At 40.4% G+C, this 20,153-nt stretch overlaps 3 protein-coding genes across 3 annotated transcripts; 1 reads left to right on the top strand and 2 right to left on the bottom strand.

The window, feature by feature from the left end:
• Positions 1-97: 97 nt before the first annotated feature.
• rhebl1 (Ras homolog, mTORC1 binding like 1) lies at positions 98-4,201 on the bottom strand. The gene is made up of 8 exons (XM_067233283.1): positions 3,815-4,201; positions 3,370-3,441; positions 3,168-3,235; positions 2,769-2,851; positions 2,612-2,668; positions 2,440-2,487; positions 2,160-2,241; positions 98-1,812 (listed from the first exon to the last, which is right to left on the bottom strand). The coding sequence occupies exons 1-8, from the start codon at positions 3,864-3,866 to the stop codon at positions 1,720-1,722; spliced, it is 555 nt and encodes a 184-aa protein (XP_067089384.1). The 5' UTR covers positions 3,867-4,201; the 3' UTR covers positions 98-1,719.
• Positions 4,202-4,813: 612 nt separating this feature from the next.
• Positions 4,814-13,605, bottom strand: LOC136940925 (limb region 1 homolog-like protein). The gene is made up of 17 exons (XM_067233273.1): positions 13,397-13,605; positions 9,797-9,881; positions 8,822-8,855; positions 8,423-8,562; positions 7,857-7,960; positions 7,631-7,757; positions 7,470-7,538; positions 7,274-7,338; positions 7,102-7,174; positions 6,922-7,005; positions 6,745-6,821; positions 6,567-6,644; positions 6,378-6,451; positions 6,176-6,266; positions 5,995-6,061; positions 5,646-5,807; positions 4,814-5,544 (listed from the first exon to the last, which is right to left on the bottom strand). The coding sequence occupies exons 1-17, from the start codon at positions 13,460-13,462 to the stop codon at positions 5,459-5,461; spliced, it is 1,482 nt and encodes a 493-aa protein (XP_067089374.1). The 5' UTR covers positions 13,463-13,605; the 3' UTR covers positions 4,814-5,458.
• A 2,528-nt stretch (positions 13,606-16,133) lies between these two features.
• LOC136946566 (zinc finger protein Eos-like) lies at positions 16,134-18,827 on the top strand. Its single transcript, XM_067240943.1, has 7 exons — positions 16,134-16,180; positions 16,299-16,403; positions 16,534-16,803; positions 17,061-17,228; positions 17,349-17,498; positions 17,600-17,731; positions 17,953-18,827. Exons 1-7 carry the CDS (start codon positions 16,141-16,143, stop codon positions 18,825-18,827), a joined length of 1,740 nt encoding a protein of 579 aa, XP_067097044.1. The 5' UTR covers positions 16,134-16,140.
• Positions 18,828-20,153: the final 1,326 nt, after the last annotated feature.

The following is a 20,153-nucleotide window of genomic DNA, read 5'->3' as shown; positions in this document are numbered from 1 at the left end:
TAATATATAACTCCCATGTCTTAATTTATCATTACGTTCACAGTTGGGACATGGAATACAAATGCCGACTGACCTATAGTCAAAGACAATCAAAACGTTAAAGGAGTAAAGGATTTATTTATATATACAAAACTGTTTACAGCAAGATTTCTGAATTAACATGACCGACATGGGGATATCGGTGTCCAGGTTCACACCACCACCTGTTCTCACCATGAGGCCAAGTCAACAGAGAAGGGAGAAAAAAACCTAAAGAGCACCTTGAGTCTTGTTGGGAAGCAGGTGGAGGAAGGGGGATTGAAGAAGGGTAAGGCACAAGACACAGCATCACCAACTTATCTTCGTCATTAATTACCAACTCATTGACTAAACCACCCCCCGCCAAAAGAAAGTAGTAGTAACAATGTTCTTTTGGATGGAATGGTTCAATATGAGAGTACATTTCTATAAAAAGCATAGGCTCATTATAATTTATTTGTAGGTAAGGCTAAGCAGGTCAAGCAAAACTGGTGGATTTCATATGCCTGATGATCTCCAGTTTGTCAAAAGTAACCCTGCAGACCCTGTATCCCCCATGACCTGCTATACAGTCCACCATTTTAAGGAATTTACATGAATGCAAAAACTACAACTCCATATTCTATGTAGTGTACTTGCAGATATTCAATTCAATATATTGAACAAATTTGTATAATTTCAAAATATAACCAACAACACTATCAAACCTGTGTCTACGATCCTAGTTCTCTGGGATTAAAAGGCCACAACTTGTAAATATAACTGATCTCTTCCATTCTTCTCTAATCTAAATTTCCTTCAGAGGGCTGTTTTCTGAATAATTACATCTCAATTACTACAGTCAGTCACATGACAGATAAATCTGAGGGGAAGAAAGCAAGGACCAATCCTGCCAACCAGAACAGCTTGAAAAAAACATCAACATGTATCAGAAAATAATTATGTTTTTTTTTGTTTTTTTTTTCATGAAGACATGATACAGTTCTGGTGTTGAGTACCAACAGATGATTTGCGTAAAATTATAATGACAGAATGTAAATAATGATCCATGCTAGAGCACATTCCACTACACAGCTTGTGTGAAAAACTGAGAGAATTTGTTCAAGCACATACTAGGACCCATCCATTGACCAGGTGTGAATGATAGTGATGTTCCAATGCCACAGATACAGCAGTGTGAACTGTGTCTCTCCCCTTCAAGACCAGTGGATTGGCGAAAATATACAGACGACCTTGTAAAAAAAAAAAAAAAAAAACCCAGGCATGTTGTGTAGGAATCAATGCTTTTACAGCCCTTTCTGTGCTTATGCAAAGTTAGATAACAGCTACATTAGCCACTGCTCCAACTTCCGATACATGGCTAGTTGATTGTTATCAAGAGATAAAAAATATCTTGGATCCATCTCACTTGAATAAATGTGGGCTTGTGCATTTGGCAATCTCCTGTCTGGTTTATGTCATCCATACATATATTTGGGTAAAGGCCAACAGTGATGCTAAATATCTGGTTATGTGGGCTTTTAAAGCAGCCGTCAAAGCAACTGGCTACCTTTGTAAATCAATACTGAATTCCATTCAAGGAGCAAACTGCATTTGCAGTCTATTGTTGCTGGAAAGGTCATGATTGGTAAGGTCATGGCTGGTGATGTTGTGTCTTCTGTCTTGGTCAAATGAGCTTACTGCTGTCCTGGTTAGACCCTTTTACATCACTGCACACTTCTTCTCCTCAGAAGGACCGTTCCCATCGGCTTTCTCCATCTCCAGAATGATCCTCTTGAACACCTCTACAGCAGTCTGCATTGCAGTGGGTCAGATAGAATGGGTCAAATTCATCTTTACAAACTTTAGAATGCAAAGAATGTTTTAACCCGTGTGTTATCTTCGGGTCAGTCTGACCCATCAGTCATTGTGACCCACCGTCGTATTGCGACAACTTTACCGCATACAAAAACAAAGTGAAGCATTTTCTTTTAACCGTTGGCCTGTCTCAGACCCCCCACATTGCGAAGGTTAAAATTATTTTATTTGTTTTTGTATTCGGTAAAATTGGGTAAACACAACGATGGTTCGTTATGAACCTTTGGGTCATGTGACCCGAAGACAGCACAAGGGTTAAGAGCAGCTTTGTGTACTTTCAATACCTCATTCTCCTTGGCAGATGACTCCATGAATGCAGCTCCCCAAGAGTCAGCCAGCTTTTTACCTTCCTCTGGCTTTATCATTCTGAAAAACAGCAGCACTCATTAAGTATAATTCCAATCATACAACTCTCTCACATTATATATTTAATACATTCATAATACACAAATGGTACTCCCATGCCCCAAAAACAACAAGGCAGAAAACATCTGTCAGCAGCAAGAAAGCATGCTATAGGTATAAAACACATTCATTCAAAGTGGTAGGAGTGTTATCATTTACCTTTCCATATGAAGATCTTTTTTGTTTCCAACCAGTACAGTTGGCACTCTTAAAAATAAATAATAAAAAAACAGATTAAAATGTCCTAATTTTGAAACAACTAATACTAAAGAACTATGAGAACCTCAGACACACTCGTCAAACTTTTACTTAGAGTTTAAAGTTTACTTACTGTATTTTTCCAACCATATCTAGCAGCTTGTCATGAAGAACCTGAACAACTTCAAAACTACAAAATAAAACAGAAAGATAACTAATAAGTACCTGACTTCTCAAATAGTTTGGTAAATAGAAAATAATTTGTCCCTTCATGTTTATTTGTTTCTCACCTTTTCATGGAGGTTACAGAATAGACCAGGACATAACCATGAATATCCATTGAATGGGACTGAGGAAAAATTGAGTACTCATCCTGTACAAAAATAACAGATAAAATGTTATTGTTGGTTACCCAACAATTATAGTTAGGCTTGCCACACTGATATGACCCAGCCTACATCACGCAAGACAAATCCATTCAGACTAGCATTTATAGCACATGGTCCTCATAGAATTGTAATATGAATTTATTATAATATACATACACATTCATTGCACACTTAAGTGTTTTCCTTTCACTATTAAGTCTGTAGCTCATATGTTGGAAAAAATACCATTAACATAAACTGGTGGTCCCTAATCAAGTACTTTCTCAAAATTGAGGAGTTTAACATTTAGCTTAACCCGACCTGTCCAGCTGTATCCACCAGTTGAAGGTTGAAGTCTTGACCATTCACAGACACCATTTTGTTGAACGCTGTAAAAAAATGAAGAACACATCTACTAATTCACAATATATCTGGGCACATTAGGTTTGTTAGATCTGCATTTGCTGTGAGTGACACAACTCATGAGTCATGCATCAAAGACAATAAATAAAAGGATACTCACTGTTTTCGATGGTGGGATCATAGGAATCTACGAACTGTCCTTCCACAAATTGAATTGTAAGCGAAGATTTCCCTGAAGGAAGTATGCCGGGTAATAAAACAAATCAGTACGATATGAAATCGCTGTTCACATTACATAAACATTTTCTCTGATGTGTCTCGTCAACGCTACTGTATAAATAGCCAGCTAGCTGTCTACCTTGGCTAGCACTAGCTACTCTAAATAACCAATCTGACGTAAATGGATAATAATACCAGATCATTGGTTATTATAACAATGATTGGGCTGCATATTGATGACACTGTTTTAGATTAAAATGGGCAAGGCGCCAAGTTGATGGACTACCTAAATTAGCTAACTGTCACAATTGTAAACAAAGAACGCTAGCTAGTTAGCTTGCTAGCTAGCAAGCTAACTAGCTAGCATAGATAGCGGTGTCACTTACCTACAGACCTGTACCCTATCACAGCGATCTTCCTGTATTTTGGTTGAGGCATTGTGGTAAGAAAAAACTTGGATTAATGTTTGTATAATTGTTAAACTAGCTAGTTTTAATATCGAAACGAAAACTTTATCGCCTCATATGTATCACGTCACGTGACAACAACAAACTTTTCAAGACCACTCGAGCGCACAACGCTGGGCCTCAAGTTGCAACTTCTAAACAGAATTAAAGCACGAAGGAAAAGTACTTCGGTTGATAATTATTATCAAACTTTTTTGGATATAAGTATCTATATCAATATTTCGTTTTAAATGATAAAAGTAGCAGTATTTCAAACTTAAAACGGGAAAGAAAAAAGGCTTATTCACAGCAGTTGCTATACGCGAGTCTCACTGTCGAAAACTAGACATTGAGCAAGCACACCGTCGTAAAACTATTTACGTCACATTCTTACACGAGGGAATGTGTCTTACTTTGTACTGTAGAGGTCACTCTCACCCGAATCTTTTTTTTTTTACCTACTCTTCATGATGCCGGATCATAACAGGATCCTACACTATTTAATAATGTTTTTCTTTTTTTCTTTCTTCCGAGCTATCTAACTCTCTCTCTCTCTCATCTATCTAATGTAATCTCTATTTATCTATCTATCTAATCTCTCTCTCTTTTTATCTATCTGTCTATCTATCTATCTATCTATGTACACATTGTGTGTGTGTAACAATAACATCTTTTTTACTAATAGGTCTAGGGGGCTAATAGGTATAAGTATAGGTAAATAATATGTGATTGTTACACTCACACAGTGATATAGGTATAGCTATGGTAGATATTAATCTGGATCAACAGGTCGAAGATTAGACAAATGGCATAGGAAAAATATAAATAAATATAGTTTTTTTTTGTCACAGCAGTAAAAAAAAATCTAGCCTTGACACCCTTTATTCATTGTTTAAACTGAGTACATTAACATGTACTTATTGTGTAATACAATAAAAAAAATCAGATAGGCTACAGAGCAAGTACAATTGTTTACAGCTTAGGCATGTACAGTTTTAAAATGACAACACATTCGACATTGGTATGTGAGGAGTTTCAGTTAATTAGAACATTCTCTGGAAGTCAAGATATATGAACAGACAAAATTAAGAATAATGTGCTTGTAAAAAAAACATGTCTTCCAATTAAGTGAATCATTTAGCTACCTGTATGTGAAAAAATATATACTGTATATAAAATTAAAATACATAGGCACATAAACACATATACATATTGTACACACATACACAGATAGGAACATAGTACATATTGTAAACTAATCACAGTTTCACTTGGTCATAAATCCAAGGCATTTATTTATGTCCACCTTGTTTACAGTAAAATTAGGTAGGTATGATTTTGCAGTGCTAAAAGTTAGCAAAAAAAAAAAAAGAATAATTATTGAATGAACTGATGACAGAATTAAGTACAATATATGGCTACTTATATAGGTGAACCTCGTGACAAGGGAAATAGAATGGATGAGAAAGAGTGAAATTATTGAAAATTTCTCATTTCAGCTTTGACCACTCATCCTTCAATACACTAGTGTCCTGTTTTTAGGACATGCTTTAGTAAGCAGTAGCACAACATCTAATTAAAAAGTCAATGAATCTTTGAGAGTCCATTTGCTAATAGGAGCCTGAGTGGGACAGTTGAACGGGACACAGTCATTGGCAGTTTATGTAGACCTGGAGAGAAAGGACATTTTAAAAAGGGGGCAGGTTACACTGTATGTTTATGGGTGTATGTATGAACTTGTGTATATGTGTTTACATCTAACATAACATACCAAACGCTCGTATCAGTTCTCTCTGCACAGTCCAAGTCAGTGTGTTGATGAGACAGGCAGAGGTCAGCCCAGCAAACAGAATGTTGTACAGGAACACAATGTGGAAATTCCCAAGCCAGTTGGACCGTCCAAAATCACCCAGCAGATCAAATCGGGTGATCCCTGATTAATACAACAACATTTTGTAAGATTGAATGGATTTCAGGTAGTATACTTTTTATTTTTTACTTAGTGTTTGTACTTGGCACATAACTTCCAGCCCTAAAACCTGTCAGATGTGCTGTACGTCTGTACATGTACTATATGCAACATAAAAGCATCTGCTAAATGAATAAAATGTATCTCTTACCCAGAGTCCTGGAGAATACAGGCAGAGCTGAGCTGAGCACTAGCAGAGACACACAGTTCCCAATGACCTGAAAACAGAGTAACAAGACTAAAATGAAAGATAATTGGTGAGAATGAGTTTGTGTATGCACATGTGAGTGTGTGGACACTGTCCAAGCCTGTTCAAGCGGGCTTTTGAGTACCTGTGTCAGAGAGGTATCCTGTTTATGAGGACGCAATTTGGCAAAAAGAGGTAAGCTGTAGAATCCGACCACAGAGGAGATCATCAGGTACCTGAGCCACATGTAGTCAAGGTTAGCCTTTATGTTCTCACAAATGACAATGCAACACAGTTAGAAAAAGCTGTAAAAAAAGAAAAGCTGATGTGGTCAGCAGAAAGGATACAGGATAAGTATGACTTGCATAGCTGCCCCCAATGAACCAAATATAGAGAATGAGGCAGCACCTAGAAGAGGGCCCTTTGGGAGGAGAGAAGTACATTTGATATGTATTGTCAGAACACATTTACTTACAAAATATACACTCTTTCTGCAAAGGCCTTTTGTAGCGAAAAATTGTTTTCATAATTTTTACCTTCATCCCACGAGGCATAGCTGTCTCATCAAACATCAGCTCAACAACATGGAAACACACAATGAGAACGGACACCACCTAAGAGAGAACAACACATACACACAGTCAATTATTAGTTACCATAAAACAGAAACAATTTAAGTCAGTGTGTCTTTTTGTTATATTATCAATTTCTCACTGTTAGAGCCACCAGCAGCAGCATGGCTAATGGATATCCAAGGTTACGCTGCCATGGTGAAGCTCTCCTTCGCATTTCTAAAAAGAAAATAGAAATGTAGCATTAGCTTCCTGTTGTCTTTCTAATACTGTCCCACATTGACGTTACTGTAAGAGGGACTTGTATGGGATAGTTTACCCAAAGCTATTCGGTTGGCCTGAGTGGAGAGATATTGGTTCCTCAGGGCCTCCATGTTCACATTCATCCAACAGGAAGTCCCATCTAACCGAGTAAAGAGAGCAAATTTTACATTGTAAATTTGATCATTTTCTATATTAAAGAATGTCTATTCAGTTATGTATGAGAAATTATTTTTACTTCTAAGTTTTTTAGAGAGGGAGGCCTCTTCGAACACAGCACAGCTCATGGTCTCGTCCACATCCTCCAACAGCTGCAAAAGGTCATACATTCATAAGGTAAGCCAACAAGACAATACGTCACAATACATTCAAATAGCAACACACATGGCAAAGATAGTGCAGAAATTCACCCGTGGTTTGACGAGTAGGCTCCCTGTGATACTGAACATACGAGAAAGTCCTAGAGGTGTACATACTGTGAAACAAGAGAAATCCAAAACACAAAATTATACCTATTCTGGACCTAAGTGCAGTATTATAGGCACAGAAGTACTGCGTTTATTCTTTGATCATCATTCAGAGCAGAGAGTAGAGGACTGTACGTACGCAGGAGAAGCAGGACCCCAAACAGAGAAATACAGGAGTAGATGTAGGGCAGGTAGTACTCCCACAGATCTGAGACAACAGAAAGGCATGGTTCAGCTTACAGAATAATTAATGAATATACTGGTTACAAAAAAAAACAGGGTTTGAAGGGAAACTCTCACCATAGAGACCTTTTCTGGCCATGTTGTTGTCTTGCAGAAGGGCAGATGCCACCCACACCATACCTAGAACCAGCAGGGTGAGGAGCAGGAGGACGACTGCAGTCTCATAAACACGAGCCATCACACCCTGCAGAGCAAACAAAATGATTATCCTTATGAGACATGCATGGCGCTTATATACAGTATCTGTACTGTGCAGATTGTTATATGAGAGAGGAACGGGTACCTTCTTTGAGCCTGCAAAGCCCTCAGATTCTGTGAAAAAGTATGTAAAGGGCAGGAGGATGACTAGAGAGAGGTTGAAAAAGAGGAACACTACGTTCCACAGTCCTGTAATAAGACACAACACAGATAAGGAAAGAATAGCATGGACCTTATAGAAGGCACAGTTTTCAATTCCAGGATTTCAAGATTAGTAACAGCAACCAAACCAACAGATATCATTGTCTGGAGGAGCATCAACTAAGATAGGAGGCCTCAGTCAAGTGTCTCACATACACTGAAGTAGTCCGAGGATAGTTTATTTTGTTTCCTTTTATATTTGATTCACTTTCTAGTCGGGCTTTGCAGTGGCTAAATTCTGGTCATCTGTGAGAGTGGACAATGCATGGGGAAGGAAGGTTCTTTCCTAAATTCCCCTCTCTGTTATTCAACTGAGATTGAAAAGTGCGGTATGTGAAGTATGTGCATGACAACCTGTTGAGAGGATTAGCCATCACCCTAACTCTAGGCATTTTTCTGTCTTCAAATGTGTGCAACTATCTGTCAACATGTGTTTTAGTGTGAGTATACCGTGTATAAGGGATCCGTTGAGCCACTGCATGTAGTAGCTTTGTGGAAAGGAGAGGAGGACCTCGTTGGACAAAATAGAGAGAGGCAGCAAGAGGACAGCACACATCGAAACAGATAGAGAGAAAGTACAGAGCCACAAACTGGGGGAAAGAGAAAGATAAAAAGTTATTGGTTTGTTGACAGTCTGTGCCAAGGATGGGTATAAAGTAAATGGACTGCATTTACATAGTGCTTTTCTACTTTAGCAGCACGCAAAGCACTTAAAAAATGTTTGCTCTCATTCACCCATTCAAATCGACAGCAGCAGAGCTGCCATACAACTTGGGGTTTAATGTCTCAATTTCTCAAGGCCACTTTGGCACATGGCCTGGAGGATTGTCTTAAATATATTTTACTTACGCAATTCTGTTGACTGTGGCATCTTCACTGTCATCTGCAAAATGAAAAGAACCATTAAAATGTCTGAAGTGACCCGACAAGATTACCTTACCCCTGATTTCCTAAAGAGAGAGACAAGGAACTGGCAATACTGGCTTTTTCCCTTGGGGGCTTATTTGAAAATGTTGATACACATGGACCACTGGGGTCTATGTATTACTGTCATTTAAATTCTTTTTACAAAAGACTCCAATATGTTGTTTCATCTGTTGGTTAGAAAATATGTTACATCAGACCTCAAGAGAGATTTCTATTGAAATAAGCAGCTAACATCTAGCTTGCTGAACCTTTATCCCCCACAGCCATTCTGCCCCTCTAGCTGTTTAAAGGGTGTGTTTGGGGGGGGGGGGGGGGGGCAACCCTATATTCCTTTCTTCTTTGTGTGTTTAAGTGTATGTATATGCATTTGTGTGTGTTTATCTGTGTCAGTGTGTTCTGTGCTGGGGATTGTTATGAACATTGTCCGTCACAGAGAGGGTATTATTATCCCTAGGGAACATTCCTTGCACCCCTCTCCCTGTCTAACAGAGATGAGGGCCGTGGCCGGATCGGGCAGAAGAGGGGAGATGGTTGCATAACAGGGTCTGAATTTTATTTGAACTAGTGGGTATTTTTGAGTTTCCAGGGTGGCAGTACAACACAGCTGAATGGACGATATGATGTAAAACAATATGCCATTCTCAAATAGATATGAATGAAATGCTGAAATATATCCAGCAATGCAAGGTTACATTGCAAACATATGTTAATGCGTTTACACATATCATGTAATTCAACACTTAGAAGACCTGGAACCCAACGAGGATCTGGTTTACAGAAATACTACGCAACAGTGAGATAGCAGTTAATCCATGGACTGCTGAGTAGCAGAACTTTATTAGACCCTCTATTTCTCAGTGACTCAGCTGGTTGACCCCTGACACATACAATACGTACCAATCGGAAACTCTGAGTTTTTCTTGTAGTGAGTGATGACCAGGTAGGACACAAAATAAAGACAAACGAAAAACAGGACACATATCTGTGGAGACAGAGACCGAAAGAAGAAATAAACAGACATTCATTATTTTAGACAGAGAAGATCAGCTATTTTGTCCCCTGGCAGTACGAGTCATGTCACATCATCTGTGACATGACCCCCGTCTGTCCAAGCAGGAAAGAAAGTGAGAAGCCAGGTTTCCACAGACTTTCCCATATTTCCATTCAGACTTTTCAAAGGATGATATGTGTGTATACATCCATAATTATTGACTTAACTTTACAGATGAACTAGTGTGGAATCGCAGGATAGCTAGCTTGTTTTTCGTCCCTCACTTCTTTCGATAACCAATTATTTAGTCTACCAAGAAACACACACACACACTTTCTGACATAATATCTTGTCTATACATACATGATATATAATATCCTCTCTTAGCACGTGTGAATTAGGTGGTCTAGATTAGCTGGACTGAGAAAAAGGCACAATTTCCATCACGCTATAGATTATTTACAAGCAGGCATAACATAGTACAGGTTAATCAAGACAGAGGCACCTGAGGCCTAAACACAACAGACTTTACTGTTACCTGGTGTGTGTTTGTCTTCACTTTAACTGGTTACCAAGTGACATCATTCATTCTTTGTTTAGGATGGGTGGTATGTACTGAAGTGAAGAAAAATAGAAAGCAAACCTGGACAAGTTCAATCTGGCTGGAGGAATATCTCAAACATGTATTGATGTTTGTAACAGCCTAACTGTGAACCATCACAGATTTTATTCTGAACATAGTGTTCGACTGATTAACTTTTTTTTTTCTCTGCAATTTTTTAATATTGTCTCTTCAACAGAACTAACATGTAGTAAAACAATTCTTGAATGACACAAATTTGGATTTAATAATATATTTTAGGTTTCAACAGTTAGAGTTATAAAATAGCCTGATGTGGTTACAGTCTGTGGTTACAGGGTTAAAACTGTAGACAGTGATACCATGACATAATGTGGCATAGCACACTAAATCCACTGTATGTCTGTGTGGGTTTCTTGTGTGTGAACGGGATTGATTGGAAGGAGATTACCAGATTAGAAAATGTTTTAATGATGAGAGGGAAGAGGGTTTGGATTACAAAGAAATCACCAAAGAAAGAAAGGCAAAAAACATTAACTGCTATAGGACAGCCACCAAACACTTCTTCACAAGCCACTATTTAGAATCACAGTATATGCACAGGCATGTGTAATGCCTGTGCATTAGTGCACTAGTACCTGCATACTAGTCAGTAAAAGTAGCCGCAAACAGATTAACAGATTACAGATAGACAATCATATTATGACCCCATGAAAATATAAAAGAACAGAATAGATTGGATCTATTATGAACACAATTCTACATTCCCGAATGTTCCATAACAAATAACTATTCATGCTTTGGTAGGGAAACAAATAAGTGTTCATTATTACTTATGGACCATCCTCTGTGTTTTGCGGTTTTATGATTTTCTTATCCAACAGTTTCTCAGGAGTTTTTAGCGAAGATTGTGGTCAAGGTGCAGAGACTATACAGCACGAAATGTATACATGAAGTGAATGAAGAGATATGTTCAGTGATCAATGGAGTATACTCTTTTGGGGCCTTTAAATGCCAGTTTATATTACCAAACTATATGTAGCAATCTGTGTCAGAGGCCATGAGTTGTCATCATATAAACTATCACAATATGTTATGACATACTTGACTGCTGAGTGGTGTAAAGTATGTCTGACCCACTGTCTTTTGTCTGCCTACCTAGACTAGTGAGAAGGAGAGGGAATAAACAGAATGTGATACCTTAACAGCAACAGCCTGCAGTGATGCAATACCCAGGAAGGACAGAGATCAAATGAAGAGGATAGTGTTGCTGCTTGGTCATACCAGCTTCAGACGCATTTCAGACGGAATGAACAGCTATTTGGGGTTTATAATGCCTGTGCCTTTCTCATACGTTGCACAGTTAATTTCTTGAGAAGTGTTTTGACTTCATGCCCTTGCCATTGTGACAGTCTTTCTAAACTCAAAATAATCTAATACAGAAAACAATACCATGATGTCAGAAGACCAGCAACAAAGTTGCTGGGTAGGCAGCTAGGCCATACAAGTCATGTCATTCAAGTCATGTCAGGTCAAATTTATTTATAAAGCACATTTAAAACAACTTACGTCAATCAAAGTGCTGTACAGTCAAGTGTGTAAGAGATCTGCAAGAGTAATCGACTGTATTGTGGCTGTGTAAGTGAATAGTAAAAACTAACTTGCCACTTGCAAGATATTAGGAATAAGACTATAATCATCTCAAACCCACACTTTGGACACCACCCTGTGTTATTTCAATCTTGCAGGATAATGCATGGAGACATATTCAGCAAGTCTCAAAGTACATGAACAGCAGTCATGGTGTTGGAGTACTGAAACAGACTAGTGTGCGCCAGGACAAAGCCAACCCCAATATCAACAGACTACATTCAGGGTACTGACTGAAAATCTTGGGAGTTAGAAAAGAGACATTAAAATCCAAAAGCCATAAAGCTGTTTCATGAATGAGAGTGTGAACACTGCTAGTGTCCCAAAGTCTGGCCAACACAGAGATTTAAAACTAATGCCTAACCAGTGAGGATGTCATAAACCATATGGTTCACTTCAAAGCATTTTATTTGACCATGGATCCCTAAAAAACTTAAATGGACGGAATTTCCATTATTCCATACATCCTTAGCAATAGCACATTCCTATCACACCACAGAATCTACATGTAGAACAGTATATTATATTATTTTCTTTGTACTCACTTTTATTGTTATTTGGAGTAAACTCTGTCTAGGGGCACCTTCACCTGCTCCATTCCAGTGAGCCAGTGTGTTCCCAATTTTAGGAGGCCAGAGCTCTGACGCACAAGACCCTTCTATGCTGTCACTCCATTGGTCTGTCCTTTTCACTCTATTTGGTTTTCTTTGTCCCTCTCAGCTCTTTTCTGCTCATCTTTAAAGAGCACAAGATGTAAAACCGTATTTGTACCATTATGCCTGATGTCCCAAATTACCTGACTTCACCCAACATACTGGAGTGATATTTCACAATCAATAAGAAGCTCAGCTACTGCAATAAGAACTCTGTGGACAGCGATATCAGTAAATGTTCAGAATTAATGCACAAAGAGTTAAGTCTGAACTAATGCAATTAAGGCTCACAATACTGTAAGAGTGGTAGCAAAGTACATAGGCTACAAACATAAGCTGCCCTCACGTTTCTATGAATCGTCATAAGCAGATTTCTGTACGAAACCCAACAAAACAACATGGTAATGAACAAAACTGTAGCAAAGATTACAGCTGGCAAGGCACAAGACAAGGGCAGACCCATTCAGCAATGTCACGGCTTCAAACATGAACTAGGCATCGTCCCCAGACAATCCCTTGAATAATTGACAAATACCTATACAACTGACAACTAAGCAACCAACAGGCTCCATATAAATGACCCAGAACTAAAATGACAACAGAATATACAGTCATCAACTTACTATGGTCTCTCTGACTCGGTCGTGGAAAATCTGTTCCCGAACGGACACTTCGTCTGGTGCTTCCATCCTCTGACAACCATATCGCTAAATTTTGGCTAAACTCTGATTATGCTACAGTCAAAGTAAGCTATTGCAGGTCGCCCATCAGGCACTGCTGTTTTGGTTAGCGCAATATGTATTGTCGTCGTTGCTTATGTTGTTCAATGACTGAGTCGTGTGCGGAGCAATGCGGTCCTAGAGGTAACTGTAGGGAACTGTTCAATAGGAAACCAACCGGCTACTGCGCCGCCGCTTGTTATGGGTGGTGGGCGTGAAACAGCCTGGCCAAGAACACTTGGGATTTTACTGGAAGGAATTCATTACATTGTGATTTAATTAAATATTCAAGTATCCCAAAGTAGCCTACTGCAAATATTATACCAGTTTAATATTAGGCTACTGAAAATGTAATTAAAAACTCGAGATGGCAGAGTATGGTCTTACTATCAACGTGTATCACCTGACAACTTAAAAAAACTTAAATTATACTCTACCTATCAAGCCGTTCATTTGACATCCTGTGCAGTGACCTATGCACTACACGCTTTGTGATTTAGATACGGAGAAACACACTGACAGGTGACGCACTCATTTAACAACTTTGTAGCCACCAGTGAATGCAAATATTTTGCACGTGATATTCTGGCTTTCCCTATGAAGCTGTTGAATAATATCGACACAGGTGGCATCCTGCAGGTCCCAACCTAATTCAGTCCCCTGGATTTGTTTTCAAACTTGATAGGTTCTAACTAAAGTTTGTGGATATAATATTGTGGAAAACCAATTACACTTAACCCTTCACTCTCTCTGGAATGTAAATTGCCCATGTTTTCACCCCCTTCAGTTGAACACGTTAAACAATTCATTATAAATATAATTATTAGTAGAACAAGATCATTGACAATGCATGGACTCCTGGGAACGAGCAAACATACTCCACTGACACACTGTCTATCTAACTGCATGCAAGAACACTATAGTCTCTTTAACGTTGTCCTTTAAGGCAAAAGGAATTTCACTCCAAACAGAAACCCATAACGAGTGCTACCCACACACGCACACACGCTCTCTCTCACACACACACACGAACACGCACGCATACATGCACGTACTTTCATGTAACAGTGACATCTACTGGCATAAAACAGTTCAGCCTCAGGTGTAGGATTTGTGACTGCTTTCAAAGTATATTATCGTTCATGTAACGTTAGGCCTACTGTATTTTTTGTTTTGTTTTCTTTACTCCAACAGAATAAACACTCATAATTGTAAGATATAAAAATGATTGCGTAAATCATAAGTTATGTTAAGTTGCCAAAGTTATCTTTGACAGCGCCACTGCTGTGCTCACCTAGATGAACGGAACTCACAACAACAGTGTGACAGTAGGCTATGTCTAAAAATCTACTGGGAGCTGGGAAATTTGTTTTAATTTGGAGATGATGCCACAGCACAGTGACTGTTGGTGTTGTATGCAACAAGTTGTTCACTTTAGTGATGTACTGCCCTTAACGACAGGCCTCACAGCCATTATACTTCTGAAAAGTCGATATTCTAGATTCTCTGTTATGGGAGATTGGCGTTGGATTAAGAGGGTCTGTATCCCGGTATTTCGCGGACCGGAAATTGTTTAGAATTCGAGGTGAACGCTGCCGGGAGATGCTGTCGTCGCAAGAGAAAACAAGCGAAGAACCAGAAACATAAAATCATAGAGACGAGGCCTATCATTAAAGGTAAGGAAATCTGAAAGAAGGCATGTCATTATGAGATATATTAACTAACTTACGACTTAGTTAAAGTGTTGGTAATGTTAAGTTTATGTCTGACGATGCCATCTGACAGAGAGGCTAGCCGACTGATTAGCTGTCTAGCCTTAGCGCATTTTTCTGGGCGGTGGGTGCCATAGCAACCACTGTAAGAAACATTATTCCCGTTGCAGGCTAGCCACTACTAGCTACATAACGTACATGCTAGCTATATAGCTAATCAGAAGGTACCATTAGACACTCACAATAAAATATCAGTTTACTTCTTTATAGTTCGACAGTCAAAGCAGTGTTTACTCATTATATTGTGTTGATATTGTCAGTTGCCATGTTAAATTACTATCTAACTTGCTAACCACTTCGTTAGCTTGCCAGCTAGCCAACAGCACTAGAGTTAGCATGCGCGTAAGCTGCTAAACACAACACCAACATACCCAGCTAGCTAGCTAGCTGACCCAGGCTGTTGCTGCTATTAATATATTTTACAGGTGCATGTTCCGATGGTGTATAATAATTAACCTCTGTTTTGTAGCTACCTATTTAACGCTAATCAGGGACAATTTCAAGGGTAACCCAGCACGTTTGAACTATTTATCGGTGTTTTATAGCTAGGTTGTATAATTGGCTCCCTAATTAACATTGGGAAAATTTGTTTGGCAAGTGTAACTTCTTCACCTTGTTTTTAGCATTACAATAAGGTCAAACATAATAATTCATAAGCTTGTGTTCAAATGGTCAACTAAACTATGATCAATAAATTGGGAAAGGGAGGGTATAGCTCAGTTGTTAGAGTACTTCACTGTAGCTCAAGAGTTCACAGGTTCACACCCCCTCCACACACACACACACAAACATGTACTGTACTTTGGATAAAAGCATCTACTAAATGAATTCATTATATTGACCTTCACGTTTCCTTTGCATACAGGTTGTGTGAGCATGGATGCTGACGACTGCAATGGCCGATCCTACATGTCAGGTAATACGACAGTGATGAATGCATGGAAAGAACAGTCAGCTTTTTTGTTGTGTACGTGTAACAACAAGGGCAGTGAGAACATGTGTAGATTGTGTACTGTGTATGCTGTGGACTACAGGCAGTGGAGATTCTTCAATGGAGAGGGAGTTCTCAGGGGCCCTTGGAGGTCCAACAGTAAGCACCCCAAACAGCCAGCACACCTCCCCTGCCCGCTCTCTAAGTGGTGAGTGCTGAATTGTCAATATCAATACCTGTTAAAATGTAGCTATATAGATGTTTTGTGTTCTACTTTCATCAAGCCAGAGATGCATAATTCAGCTCTCATTTTGCCTGGATATTATCCCCATCTCTAGCTAACTCCATCAAGGTAGAGCTTTACAGTGATGAGGAGGGGGGTCGTGGTGCTGGTCTAGTGGACGAGAGGGGAGATCGGGCAGAGGAGGGAGCTTCTGAGCAGGGAGGAGAAACAGGAGGAGGCGGAGGAGGCTACAGGGATCATGCCAGTCCAGAGCTAATGCCAGCCGGTGCCATCAGGCTGCCTAACGGGAAGCTCAAGTGTGACATCTGTGGAATGATCTGCATCGGCCCCAACGTCCTCATGGTGCATAAGCGCAGCCACACAGGTGACTGACTAATTAATAATTTGTATGTAAAACCAGTGATGTTTCAAAGTTTGCCCTGAAGAGGATAGGCCAAGATTATTTAGATTAGCAATGTTACTTGTAACTTGTATACTTTATTTTTTTAATCAACTAAGGTTAATGTTTAGAGTCATTCATAGTATTTTGAGTGAGCTAACATGGGAAGTGAAATTTCATACTGGTGTGAATGACTAGGTTTAGATATAAAAAGTGATTAATTGGGTGTAATTCTTTTTCAGGTGAGAGACCATTCCAGTGTAATCAGTGTGGTGCCTCCTTCACTCAGAAGGGCAACCTGCTGCGTCACATTAAGCTGCACTCAGGGGAGAAGCCCTTTAAATGCCCCTTTTGCACCTACGCCTGTCGCAGAAGAGATGCTCTAACTGGCCACCTCCGCACCCACTCGGGTGAGAGGGATTCACACGCACACATTTCACATGTTTAATTCATTCATTGACACAAAGTCGTTTCTGCCCGCCCCCTGAGTGCCTTATAATAATGTGTGCTCCCTGTTTCTCTGTCCCCAGTGTCCTCCCCCACTGTGGGTAAGCCCTATAAGTGTAGTTACTGTGGTCGCAGCTACAAGCAGCAGAGCACCCTGGAGGAGCACCGTGAACGCTGTCACAGCTACCTCCAGAGCCTGGAGACTACGCAGCCACCCAATGCTCACAACCAAGGTATAGTATTTCACGTCGAGGAATACATGCCAACTACACAGACATTACCTGTGTTAATATGCAAATGTAACATATCCCTGTGTGTGTGATGCCCACTGCAGGAGAGGAGTTAAGGGACCTAGATTTTATGCCCGACTCTTTGATGCAGCCATCCTCAGACAAGATGGCGTTCATTGACCGGTTGACCAACAGCATCACCAAGCGCAAGAGATCCACACCACAGAAATTTGTAGGTGAGCACCATACTAGGATTTGGAAAGGGAGCAAGAAAGCAAGACGGCTCATTTACGACATAGTATGTACAGTAGGTGCAGACTATATTGTACTGCTCCCAGCTGGTTCCTACTCTTGTGCCATCTAGTCTGCCTAAATTGGAATGTCTTGACATGACAATAGCAACATTTGACTTATGTCATGAGAATAAGTGTGCCCTCCTCTGTATCATGCTCCACAGGACAGAAGCACACACGTCTCACACTAGCAGACACACCTTACGAGCAGAGCGCTGCTTTTGACAAAGATGGGGAGACGCACCATGGGGGTCTGGAGCAGCCACATTTCACCGGCCTAGGAGGAGCGTTCCTGGGATTGCCAGGGGGAGGAGGAGGGGGGTCAGACACATTGCGACCCCTGCGGCTGTCGGAGCTCCGGCCAGTCATTAGCTCAGCTCACACCCCCATGGCTCCTCTAGGGCCCAGGCTGGACTGCACAGGGGCTGGGGCGGGGCTTGGATCGACAGGTGTTGGGGGCAGGGAGGCGGCTGAGGGCCACGAAGACCTGCCCCCAGGCCGGAGTCACGCCCCATCGCCTAGCAATGGTTGCCAGGACTCAACGGACACAGAGAGCATGCCGGATGAGGTGTACAGCAGCACAGCGCCGGCCCTGCCACTCCACAACAACAACAACAACCATCACAACCTCCACCACCTCCACTCCAACCACCACCCTCCACCTCCTCCTCTGTTGCACCACAGGGGCAGGGACAAACACAGCCCCAGCCACGCCAAAGACAAGGATGTGGAAAGGGAAGAAGGGGGCCAGCCAGCTGCCCCTGCTCCTCCTGCCCTCCACCAAGCCCCAGGATCGCCCATGGCACCTTCCTCCACCTCCAGGGAAGCATTCCGGGTGGTGGATGGGGAGGGACGAGCTGTGCGCTCCTTCCGCTGTGAACACTGCCGGGTGCTTTTCCTGGACCACGTCATGTTCACCATCCACATGGGCTGCCATGGCTTCCGCCAGCCCTTCGAGTGTAATATCTGTGGCCACCGTAGCCAGGACCGCTACGAGTTCTCCTCACACATTGTACGTGGTGAGCACCTTCTGGGCTGAGGACCGAGGAGGGCTCCTGGATGAACGGCTGCTTTACCTAGGGCTGTTTTTACTCAGACAAGGACCTGGTTGGGTTTGGTCTGCACCGTACAATCATGAAAGTTAAATTTATTATATAGAAATATGAAACTGCTTTTTAAAGTGAATTTTACATGGGCTTTGTCACTGTTATTATGGAAACTTTGACCCCAAAATAGGATAGTTATTCAATAATTGCATCATTCTGGAAAGGAGGCTCACCACTTTGCACTTTTCGCTATGGATAAATTCTTAAAAGAAAAGATAAGCACTTTCGAATTGATTTATTAGTCAGTAGATGAAGAGTCAATGCACTTTTTTATCCTCAGAAGTGCCTTGCTCTGGTGTGGTCTACCTTCTCTCTCTTATCCAGGGTCAAACCTGGTGCACAAAACAGTGATACTCCTCAAATGTGATTTATATCTGTGACTTTTTGAATTTCTTTTCTTATGCACTTTAACTAGCTAATGCAAAAAATCAAGAGTGTGCATTTTGATAAGCTTGTGGCTTGTAATGCAGTTAAGATAAATCTGTAGTCTTATTCAGCAAGCTACTTTTCTGGAATTTTTTGGTTTAACTAATACCCATTTGAGAAGCACTTGTTCACAGATCTTGTAAATTCCCAAACACACATTGAGCCCCTATTGAGTAGCACTGTTGTGTAGATTATGCACATTAGATTGTTTATTTCAATGATAGTTGTGGTGCAGACCAGACTCAGGAGACCAGGTCTAAGTCAAATGATTAGAAGGATTTGAGTAATTTGTCTCAAATGAGGAGTGCACTTTTCAAGTTTGTTTGTGTGTGTGTGGTCTTTTGGACGTCAAGTAAGTTAAATGAGTGTGAGTTGAAGGGTTTTAGGAGTGTGAATGTGAGAAGGGATGGGTTACTGTATGTTTTTTGTTTCCTCTGATTGCTTTTGTTGCACTGATACCTGCCGAGATATGATGATTATATTAAACTATTTTATAGAAAAACTAATTTATGACCTGCACATTTCTCTGTGCAGTTTGTAAAAATACTCATTCCTCAAAAGAAGAGTTCCACTGCCACTATGTTGGACTAATGTGAGACACAAGGGGGTATACAATTTTTCCATTCATGATTTCCCTCAGCTTTGCTTGATATGAGATAAACCAAAATTATACCCTGTTATTTACAAGTGAGATCTGAAACCAGTTTAGATGTTTTTCATTGTATTGTGCCTTTCATGACACTGACCTCACTTAAGGGGCATGCAGCACTAAGAGCCAGCACATCTTTATGGTTCAATAGTTTTATAGCTGGTCATTTTGAAGATGTAGAATT

Source organism: Osmerus mordax, chromosome 1 (genome assembly GCF_038355195.1).
Source record: "Osmerus mordax isolate fOsmMor3 chromosome 1, fOsmMor3.pri, whole genome shotgun sequence".
Taxonomy (NCBI): domain Eukaryota; kingdom Metazoa; phylum Chordata; class Actinopteri; order Osmeriformes; family Osmeridae; genus Osmerus; species Osmerus mordax.
The sequence above is the reverse complement of the archived record's forward strand: the minus strand, read 5'-3'. Positions and strand labels throughout refer to the sequence as shown.

Excerpts from the sequence above, each read along its gene's own strand:
- rhebl1 (XM_067233283.1), bottom strand. The coding sequence starts at position 3,866 with ATGCCTCAACCAAAATACAGGAAGATCGCTGTGATAGGGTACAGGTCT. Across the intron at positions 3,442-3,814 it reads GATAGGGTACAGGTCTGTAG|GGAAATCTTCGCTTACAATT; the intron begins GTAAGTGACACC and ends TACTTCCTTCAG. Across the intron at positions 2,242-2,439 it reads AAAGATCTTCATATGGAAAG|AATGATAAAGCCAGAGGAAG; the intron begins GTAAATGATAAC and ends GCTGTTTTTCAG.
- LOC136940925 (XM_067233273.1), bottom strand. The coding sequence starts at position 13,462 with ATGGAAGCACCAGACGAAGTGTCCGTTCGGGAACAGATTTTCCACGAC. Across the intron at positions 7,961-8,422 it reads CAACGGATCCCTTATACACG|GACTGTGGAACGTAGTGTTC; the intron begins GTATACTCACAC and ends GTCTTATTACAG. Across the intron at positions 6,267-6,377 it reads ATGCAAGTCATACTTATCCT|GTACCTGATGATCTCCTCTG; the intron begins GTATCCTTTCTG and ends CATGTGGCTCAG.
- LOC136946566 (XM_067240943.1), top strand. The coding sequence starts at position 16,141 with ATGGATGCTGACGACTGCAATGGCCGATCCTACATGTCAG. Across the intron at positions 17,499-17,599 it reads ACCCAATGCTCACAACCAAG|GAGAGGAGTTAAGGGACCTA; the intron begins GTATAGTATTTC and ends TGCCCACTGCAG. Across the intron at positions 17,732-17,952 it reads CACACCACAGAAATTTGTAG|GACAGAAGCACACACGTCTC; the intron begins GTGAGCACCATA and ends CATGCTCCACAG.